General features: G+C 46.5%; 1 protein-coding gene across 1 annotated transcript; it reads left to right on the top strand.

Annotated features, from left to right (window-relative positions):
- Positions 1–7,749: 7,749 nt before the first annotated feature.
- LOC119292054 (B3 domain-containing protein Os03g0120900-like) lies at positions 7,750–9,629 on the top strand. Its single transcript, XM_037570886.1, has one exon. It carries the CDS (start codon positions 8,335–8,337, stop codon positions 9,292–9,294), a length of 960 nt encoding a protein of 319 aa, XP_037426783.1. The 5' UTR covers positions 7,750–8,334; the 3' UTR covers positions 9,295–9,629.
- Positions 9,630–10,790: the final 1,161 nt, after the last annotated feature.

Below are 10,790 nucleotides of genomic sequence, written 5' to 3'. Positions count from 1 at the left end.
TGAGGCTACCCGTGGCCCATTACTCCGACAGTGAAAGAATCACGGATTCGTTTCAACTGGATGGATCCAAAGTGACCAATATGCGGTTTTTTCACCCAATGATGTAATAATAATCTCTAAATTCCTACTGTATGAAAACTTGCATAATGGTGTATGAATATGACATAAAATAAAAAGAAATAGAATATGTAATAATAGTAGTAGCGCTGGGTAGAGGCGCACTACTAGTAACTACCAATAGTGCTGGGTAGGCATAGCAGTAGCGCTGGTGAACCCACGCTACTGGTATACGTTAGCTGTAGTGCCTTATCAGTAGCGCGGTTACCCGCGCTACTACTAGCTAAAAACCGGCGCTACTGCTAGGCTTTTCTCTAGTAGTGCATGTGGATCTCATACCCATCTCCCTCGATGCACTATCTATCACAACACGTGATAGCCCTTTTGTAAAGGGATCTGCTAGATTCTTATCCGTATGGACATACTCCAACGCTATCACTCAGAGTTTGTTAATTTTTTGACAGCTTTTAATCTCATGCTTATGTGTTTGTTGAACTTCATGTTGTACTTTGAACTCTTCACCTTGGTGATGACAGTCTGATTATCATAGTTCATAAGGATAGTCGGAACCGGTTTATCAACCAATGGCAAGTCCATCAAAAGATCTTGAAGCCATCTTGCTTCGACACAAGATGTGTCTAATGTTGTTAATTCTGCTTCCATTGTCGATCTCGTTAAGATCGTTTGATTGCAAGACTTCCAGGAAATAGCACCACCTCCAAGAGTAAACATATACCCAGTTGTGGCCTTCATCTCATCAGTGTCAGAGATCCAATTCGCATCACTATACCCTTCAAGTACCGACGGGTATCCGGTATAGTGAAGTCCATAGTTCATAGTACGTTTCAGATAGCACATAAGTCTTTCAACAGCATGCCAGTGTACATCACCCGGTTTGGAAACAAATCGGCGCAGTTTGCTCACAGCAAATGCGATGTCAGGCCTCGCTACGCTTGCTAGGTACATGAGTGAACCAATGATTTGAGAGTATCTCAATTGATCTTTAGCCGTGCCTTCGAACTTGCAAATTAACACGCTAGGATCATATGGTGTTTGAGATGGTGTGCAGTTCGAATATCCAAAATGACTTAACACATTCTCAACATAATGGGATTGCAGAAGTGTAATCCCACCGTCATCATCTCTCAGTAGCTTGATGTTCAAGATAACATCAGCCAAACCAAGGTCTTTCATCTCAAAGTTCTGAGATAGAAACAACTTGACCTCCTCAATGACTTTGAGGTTGGTTCCGAATATCAGTATGTCATCAACATACAAGCGTAGTATAACTCCTTTGCCCCCACCATGGTGATAGTATACACATTTCTCAGCTTCATTAAAAATGAAGCCAACAAATGTCAGAGTTGTATTAAACTTATCATGCCATTGCTTAGGTGCTTGTTTCAGGCCATATAAAGATTTCAGCAACCTACACACCTTTCTTTCCTAATCATCTATCACAAAGCCATCTGGTTGTTGCATGTAGATTTCCTTGTTTAGCTCTTCATTCAGGAAAGTCGTCTTAACATCCATCTGGTGGACGAGGAGACCATGCGAGGCTGCCAACGAGAGTAATACTCGAATGGTGGTCAGTCTTGCCACAGGTGAATAAGTATCGAAGAAATCTTACTCTTCTTTCTGGTCATAGCCCTTGGCCACAAGGCTAGCCTTATACTTTTCGATTGTACCATCAGGCCTAAGCTTCTTTTTGAACACCCACTTACATCCCAATGGTTTGCAACCATTGGGACGTTCAGTGATCTCCCATGTCCCGTTAGCCATGATGGAATCCATCTCGCTACGGACTGCATCCTTCCAGTAGTCAGCTTCTGGAGAGGCATACGCTTCTGAAATAAAAGTGGGAGTATCATCCACGAGGTACACGAAGAAATCATCACCAAAGGTCTTTGCAGTCCTTTGTCTCTTGCCCCTACCAAGGGTTTCCTCGTCATCCTCCTCAGGATTTTCATCATGTGTTTGTTCGTAATATTTCATAGGAATGGCAGGCTCAGGAGTCTCTTCAGATTTCTGTCTAGAAGTGCTTTGCATATCTCTCATAGGGAAAATATCCTCGAAGAATGTAGCATCCTTAGACTTCATAATTGTACCGACCTTCTGGTCAGCTACCTCAGATTTCACTACTAGAAATCTATGAGTTCTTAGCGTAGCCCAAATTAACACAGTCCACAGTTTTTGGTCCAAGCTTACGCTTTTTGGGGATCGACACATTGACTTTCGCCAAACAACCCCAAGTACGCCAGTATGAGACTGTTGTCCTTCTCTTTGCCCATTTCTCATAGAGAGTGATCTCATTATCCTTTGTTGGAACTTTATTTAGGACATGACATGCCGTCAATATAACCTCCCCCCGATATGCCTTGGATAAACCCGATGTATCTAACATGGTGTTAACCAAATCAGTTAGAGCACAGTTTTTCCGCTCGGCAACCCAGTTTGACTAGGGTGAATAGGGAGGCGTCCTCTCATGAATAATGACGTGTTCCGCTAAAAAAGAATCAAACTCACTCGAGAAGTACTCTCCACCACGATCTGATCGGACTCGTTTAATTTTCTTTTCGAGTTGATTCTCAACTTCTGCCTTATAGATTTTAAAGTAGTGTAGAGCCTCATCTTTAGTATTTAACAGATACACATATCAATATCTAGTGAAATCATCTATCAATGTCATGAAGTATTTCTTTCCACCTTTAGTCAACACACCATTCATCTCACAAAGATCAGAATGTATGAGTTCTGGTGCCAAGTGTCTTTCCTCCGCAGCCTTGTGAAGCTTGCAAGGTTGCTTAGCTTGCACACATATCAATGGCACTTAGAACCTTTGGCTAAAGTGAAACTCGGGATTAAATCCAACTTAGCTAGCCGCGTCATAACACCGAAACTAATGTGGCGAAGACGTGAATGCCAAACTTCAGATTCATTAACACTCGAATGAATATGGTTCACGACTTTATTACAAAAATCTGCAAGGAAAAGGCGGGACATCCCTCCGCTCTCGTAATCTTTTCCAACAAATAGTCCATATTTAGTAACAGCTAATTTATTAGACTCGAATACCAACTTAAACCCTTCTCTACATAGAAGGGAGCCACTAACGAGGTTCTTCTTGATGGCGGGACATGCTGCACGTTCTTTAGCTGCACGATCATTTCCGAAGTAAACTTCAGATCGACCGTGCCAACTCCATGAACAGAAGCACTTGCGCCATTCCCCATTAATGCAGACCCGTGGCCTGTGACCTGGTAAGAAGTGAACAATGAAATGTCAGCACACACATGAACAACTGCACCTGTGTCCACCCACCAATCGGTGGGCTGAAACACTGAAAAAACAGTAAATAAATTACCGTACCCAGATGCACCATTCTCATTGTTGCCCATAATCATGTTGACAGACTTGGAGTCCTGTCCTGGCTGCGTCGACCAATTTATCTCCGATCACACTAAGAACTGCTCCGAGAAAGATGACGGTGGCCTCTCTAAACGTCTTCTCCTGTTCAGGAGCAATACACGATCTGGCTCATTCCCGCAACTCGCATCATGTCGGGACGAGGCGGGCGGCGCCGGAGGAGTGCGCGAGGGCCTCTTCTCTTCTCAAGCTCCAATAGCATGTAGAAAAGAAACCCTTATAAGGAGGTCCAACTGGTCTCCAACTTCCGGGGTGGGACTAAACTTCCCACTACACCTAGTGTCAATAAACTTCCGGGGTGCCCTTAAAGATTTTCAGAAATTGCTAGATGGGCCTAAAGCCCACCCCAAATTTCACCAATTTGCCCTCTCATCGGTGACTAAAGTCGCGTGGCGCCAAACCAAACAATGATCATCTATTTTAAGACAATGATGAGATAGTTTGGAGTGGATACGAATAGTGAGTCAAAACAGAATAGGGAGGGGCAGGTAAGAGACTACACATGCATGTATAGTGAACTCGTACGTAGAAGACCTTTTTTCGAGGAAAATGCATGGAAGACTTTGCAACAACATAGAACAAATGGAAGTGCATGGGAGTCAATTTGACAAGGATTGATTCGTGGAAGGAAGAGCAGTCCCGTTGAAGTTTTCCATGCGCATGCGCATCGAAGAGCGGACTTGCGATTTAACGGTCAAACTAAAGTAAGGCCAGTTGCAACTTGCAAGTTGGTGATCAAGTGTTGATCGTTTCAACAAAGATATGCAGAGTGATTATATGTGGAAGTTGCATGCAGATAGGCGTACTTGGATGGTGACAATGCGCATGCGCGCGTGCAGTTAGCTCCCGGCCCCCTATATATGTTCCCTGGCCTCCATGGCAATCCAACACAAGCCACTGATATGATGAATGGATCCGACGTCCTTGGAAAATCACTCACTGCGTTATCAGTGACAGTTAAATCATCCATGATAATTAAACCATCCCAATCGACATTTACGTATCTAAATTAAGCCCACTGTTTGTTGGCACAGACCCGTACGCCGAGTACTTTCCGACGTACTTTGTACGACGCAATTCCAACGACCTGTGCTTTCGGCCGTTGAGATACACGCGTACGTATACAAGGAGCAAGCAGGCAGACAAGCTGGTTAATGGATTCTTGACATGAACTAGTACATGCACATGCACGTACGGAACTATCACGCCGGCTCCTTGATCGCTTAATCAACTCGCCGAAACTTACACACCCACGACGAAACAATACGAGGCGCCGATGGATAGCAATAGGTGCGTGTCGCACCTAATACTTTATTTCTTTGATCTGGTTCGGTACAAAGATTACAGAGGTCTATGTAGATATATATAGAAACTAGGACAGGCAAGCTAACCTACACGGTTAAACTCTAATCCTAATACTACTACTAGTCCTATATCTACACGGTGTCTTGTTCCAGTCCAAACCGGACTTGGACTCGTGGTTAATTCCAACACTGTTCTGAGACATGCATGCATGCCAAGAGTAGTATACTAGTAATTGAAATCGCCGTAGTTATGCTTGGCCAAATAGGGCCTGGTTTGATCTCATTTCTAGCCGGTCAATCCATCTTCCGTAGTTAAAGAAAAGTTGATCTTGTCAGCAGCCATCATGTCTGAAACTCTAAGTCATTTCACATTAATTCGCGGTTGCAGAACACCGGCTTTTCGGAGTAGTAGGGTCCCTTTTCATCATAAATCTAGGATTACGATCCAGAGTACTCCGTAGTACTACTCCACAAAACCTAGGAGCATATACAGATTACATTAATTCGACAGGGGTACACTGCATAAATGCACTACAGTTTGACGGTCCAGTAGGTATCTTCTCTGAATTGGTTAATGCACATTGTACTCGATAGTTAAACACAATCCATTCTGGGAATCACCGGGCGTCAAGATTTTTACTACTTCGCCGGTGATCAAAATTATGTTGCTTGTGCAAAGTAGTAGGTCCCAGAGGAAGGCGTAAGTTCTATCCTGCTGCTGCTTTGCAAAAGAGAAAAGAATAGTACGTTCTCTTCTCCCCTCTTTGCTAAATCGACATGCTATATGCCCACTTGAGAAGAGATACCCATGCATGCAAAATGCAATGCACACCCATGCACCAAGCTGTCCAATGGTCAACAAAGTGCTCAATCAATCCACAGGGAGCCGGCGCCCGGCTGGTCCCAAGTTATGGTCACTTGGGATGCATCTTTGGCTCAACTTGGTTTTTTGGAAAGTTGAGAAGCAAAGAGATTTCTCAACCCAATCCATGTTTGACCAAATTTTAACTAGCCCCACTCTTGAGTTATAAATCATTTTGGTTATAACTTATAAGACTAACGTCCTTCAATGTCAAGAAAAAGATCGTGAACGCGCTTTCTGGTTTGCTCGCATATATATAGGCAAAAGTCATAGCTAAGTGAGACGGGGAGCAGAATTTTTCAGTTTACTAAAAAAAAGTTTAATTTTCTACTTAGGTGTGCCGAGTGGGCATGGACCGAGCTAGACCACTTGGGTTGCACCCTGTCATGCTAACTTGTCGAAATCATCAACCCCATGTAGTACATGGAGTTAATTAAAGGTGCCTTTTGTGCCCACGTAGGATATGTAGCTTTGTTAAGACCTCCATGTTTCTTTTGGAAAACATACACGCATCACTCCTAAAACAAGGGCAGAGTGATGTACTAGAAGGCTAAACACGGAATGGGGTGAGAGCAGCCACTAAGGCCGGCACTTAACAACCTCTTGCCATGTGACCATAGGCCGGACCTAAAACTCAAGTAGACCCAAAACTATTAGCTTTTGCCAGGACCTTATATATTTTAAAAAAATGTGAACATCAACCGTAAGTAAAGTACAAGTTGTCGTAATTTAACTTTGCTGGTCATAAACTTCCACGCTACAACCAAAACAAGATGGTAACTTGATTTACAAATAAAAACTAGCTAGACAAGAAAAACCATTTGGCAAGTCTAACCAGCCGTCAACTACCCCTCCCAATGCCTCACGATTCTCCCACAAAACAAAGACAAACCCCCCGAAAACAAACAGCCACTGGACATATATTTTACTAGGATCTGCCCACCTCATGTGCCAAGCGAACAGCCAGCAACATGTGTGTGCACCTTATAAAATATGCCTCTACTGGTATGTAGCTGCAGATTGTACCTTATTGTATGCACCACATGTGTCTCAGTGTGTGTGCCCATAAAATAGGCGCCTTCTCGCCCCTGGGGCCGAATCAGAGGCGAGCAGCCGTGCTGACCTCTCTCTCCTCATCTTGTCTGTCCTGCCACAATAGCTGGCCCTGCAGCGGCAATTTCTAATTGCAAGAAGATAACCTGAAATAAGTTCAGAGACAGTCGACTAATTAAATATTGCCCTTAACAGACTCACGTTGCGAATATTATATCTGGATGCATTCATGATTTTATTTGGGGATCTTAAGTTTTGAGGTTGAAGGCAATACACCAATGGAGGATCAGTTTAATATGCCAACAAAATAAGACAAGCATGTTCGGTCTTCAGTGGCAGATCAATTGTGTGCAGCAGGTTGCAACAAGAGTAGTTCAAACTTAGCATCTGTATGTGATAATAACAAGACAACTAATAAGACTAAGCTTGTGCATGATAACATATCCAGTTTTAATTCCACGTATGAGCCTATTTGATTATTATAATACGGTAGTACTACATACACTTGGAAATTAAACAAAAGTATGTAGCACAAATATCCTTCCGATCTAGCTCAACCTGAAAGCGCAATGAAATTCTGAAGAGGCACAGCAAGGTCAAATCATCAAATTGCAATGCAAAATTAATATAGCCACTTGATGCAGCTAACTAGCCCACTTGGGTTAAACTCAACTTCATACTTGAACAATCAAACAGTAGTCCATACATACAAACACACACACATACATACACAAACAAATTATGTATGCCAGTAATAATATGAGCTAGCATAAAATACAGCTGTTTTGACACCTACCAATAAGCATGCATGTTGAAAAATCTGATCCAACAACTGGCATTTTGGGGCTCATCATCTGCCTAACTCGCATAAAGGCTCTCCCTATAGCATGACAAGGACAAGCTCACATGAGCTCAACCAGATAATCAATGGGCCCCACCCTAGCTAGCTAGCAAGCTAGCTCTCTAGCTCTCACACCCCATCCTCCTTCCTCTCCTTTAAAAAGCAAGCTACATGTATTGTGCCCACTCTTTCCCCCACCCCTCCATCATACAGTACATTGCACACACAACTACACACGTATACGTACACATACATACATACACACTACACACACTAGCTAAGCAAGCTAGGACAATTACCTTTGGTTGCAAGCCAAAAGCAAGCATCCATCCATCCAGAGCCAGCAGCCTCATCTCCATTTCTCCCCCTCCTCCCCTTCCTCCGGCCTCTCACCAAGAACCTTCATAGTACCCACCCCCCACCCTTCACATCCACCCTTCTTCCTCCTTCGCTTCCTCTTCTTGCCTGGACCCTGCAAGAAACCCAAGCTCTAGCAGGCAGATCGAGCTGTTCCCCTCCTTCCTAGCCAGTTCCACAGGTTCTCCTGCCTATTCCAGTCGGCCGAGAATTCTAAATTCCAATCCCCCAAGCTAGCCAAATATTTTAAGCCCACCCAAATCCTATACTTATAAACAACAGTAACAGCACAGCACTGGGAGTGGGAGAAGGGGAGCACCAGCTCGCTAGCTAGCTGCCGGTCAAAGGTCAAGGAGAAGGAGCAAGCAGGCAAGGGGAGGGAAGGGAGGAAGGAGGCATCATCTACCTAACCTACCTCTCCTCCATCGGTGCGCATGGAGTTCACCGCAATCAGGGCCTCCACCGCGGCCGCTGCCGGCTGCTCTTCGCCGCCGCCTGCGGCGGATCATAAGGCCGAGGAGGAGGCGGCGGGGGCGGTGGAGAAGGAGCACATGTTCGACAAGGTCGTGACCCCGAGCGACGTGGGCAAGCTGAACCGGCTGGTGATCCCGAAGCAGCACGCGGAGAAGTACTTCCCGCTCGACACCTCCTCCACCGACAAGGGCCTCCTGCTCAGCTTCGAGGACCGCGCCGGCAAGCCGTGGCGCTTCCGCTACTCCTACTGGAACAGCAGCCAGAGCTACGTCATGACCAAGGGCTGGAGCCGCTTCGTCAAGGAGAAGCGCCTCGACGCCGGGGACACCGTCTCCTTCGGCCGCGGCGTCGGGGAGGCCGCCAGGGGCAGGCTCTTCATCGACTGGCGCCGCCGCCCCGACGTCGTCCTCCCACCCGGGCACCACCGGGGCTTTGCTCTCCCCTCTGTGCCCTTCTCGCCGTGGATGGCGCACCCGGCCGGACCCGGCGGCGCTGGCGGCAGGATGTTCCTCCAGGCGACTTCCCCGGCGACCCTCTACGACTACGACGCCTACCAACACCACCACCAGCGGCGACACATCGGGTACGACGGGTACGGGGCGGCGCCCGGCAGGCAGGTGGTGTACTACCAGCCGCAGCAGCAATACCACCACCAGCACCCGTCGCTGGTCCTGGAGTCGGTGCCGGTGCGCATGAGCATGGCGGCAGCGCCAGCGCACCCGGAGCCGTCCGCCGTGGCGACGTCGGGGTCGAAGCGGGTGCGGCTCTTCGGGGTGAACCTCGAGTGCGCGGCGGACGCCGAGGAGGACTTCAGCGGGCCCGGGAGAACGGCGACAACGGCGCTGCAGCTGCTGTCACCGGCCTCCTCCTCATCGTCGTCGTCCGGGAAAGCGAGGTGCTCTTTGAATCTTGACTTGTGAAGCGCTAAAGTGTGGGCGTTCGCACGATCCACTACTACTACCACTACTGCTACTCAGATTCTGACACAAACGGGGTCGCCGCCGGCCGTTCGCAAAGGAGAAATTAACCTGTCGATCGGAGAAGTAAACAAATGCGGCGGAGGCGGCGGCCGCCGGTGCATGCGTGGAGCATCTAGCCTCTTCGTAATCTCTTCCTTTGGTATATAGCTCATGATCCCTCCTTAATTATTAGCCAGTTCAGTGCAGTGTGAGAAGAAACACGAAAAGAACAATTTAAGCAGCGGCAGCAGCAACAACAAAAAATCTTTCTATCTTGATTGATGCATGGTTTCTTCTATTTGCTCTGATTTGCATTCCTTCCACAATTTCCCCTTGTGTGCTTGATTATAATTAAGTTTTCTTAGCATGAACTCTCGTTCTTTTCATTTGGGGACTTAAATACAGGGAAATTATTGTGTAGAAAGAGAAAATTGTATCTATATAGCATGAGCCCATGACCGAGCCTAGGAGACATAGTGTGCTCCCCACATAAGATAACAATTAATATGCACCGTTATACACATACAATACATGCAAGTATCTTGGAGGTTGGATGCAATGTTCAATTAACAAATTGATTGTGCTGTAATTGTGCACATGGATTGTTCTTGTTGCTGCTGCTCTAGTGTGGGCATATGCAGGTCAATTGGGCTCTCCTTCCAAAGCTACCTAGCTGTAGGGTGAGGAGAGGTTGCCTTTAAAATGTAGCTTAGCAGCAAGCAAGCCAGTATGCCAGCCAGCCTTGTAGCTTGCTTGCTAGGACAGGCAGTCATGGCAGAGGCCTGGAGGTCAGACCCTAAATCCTTCTCCTACACATGCCTGCCTGCCTGCCTGCCTGCCTGCAATTACATACATTCATACACATCCATCTCTCCCTCTCTCTCTACGTCTCTCTCTCTCTCTCTCTCTCTCTCTCTCTCTCTCTCTCTCTCTCTCCTCTGCTCATATATACTCTCTCTCTCTCTCCACAGTAGTACTATAGCACTGTTGCACTGCTTGATTTGGCTTGGGCATTTGTCCCATGTGCAATTCCTTCGTCCCTGCTGCTTCAGCTTCTGCTGCGGCTGCTGTTTCTTCTGCGGCAACACCACGGCATCTATGCCTTGGGAGTGAAATGTTCATCAGGCACCGTACACCATGCATGCCAGCGTACATAACTGTATACGCAGGCAGAACTAAATGCCAACATGTGTGTATATGTATGCATGCATGCCATCCAGCCAGGCTTTGAGCTGCTACCAAGAAGGTGTAGTAAAAAAGAAAGAATTAAAGCTGTTCGTTAGTAAAAAGCTAGCTGCTTCCGTAGATCCTTCCCTCCTGCAGTCCTGCTGGACCTCGGTTCTTCCCCAGAGAGAGATAGAGAGTGAGAGATCCATGTGGGTGCACTGCGAAACCGCAGAAAGCACATTGCAATATTGCATCAGGTACAGGACGTAGGAGGCTATGCACAGCATTGC

The sequence above is a fragment of the Triticum dicoccoides genome, chromosome 4B (assembly GCF_002162155.2).
Source record: "Triticum dicoccoides isolate Atlit2015 ecotype Zavitan chromosome 4B, WEW_v2.0, whole genome shotgun sequence".
NCBI lineage: Eukaryota > Viridiplantae > Streptophyta > Magnoliopsida > Poales > Poaceae > Triticum > Triticum dicoccoides.
This window is presented reverse-complemented; position numbering and strand designations above follow the sequence as displayed.

Bases quoted from the DNA above. Each gene is read 5' to 3' on its own strand.
- LOC119292054 (XM_037570886.1), top strand. From the start codon at position 8,335: ATGGAGTTCACCGCAATCAGGGCCTCCACCGCGGCCGCTGCCGGCTGC.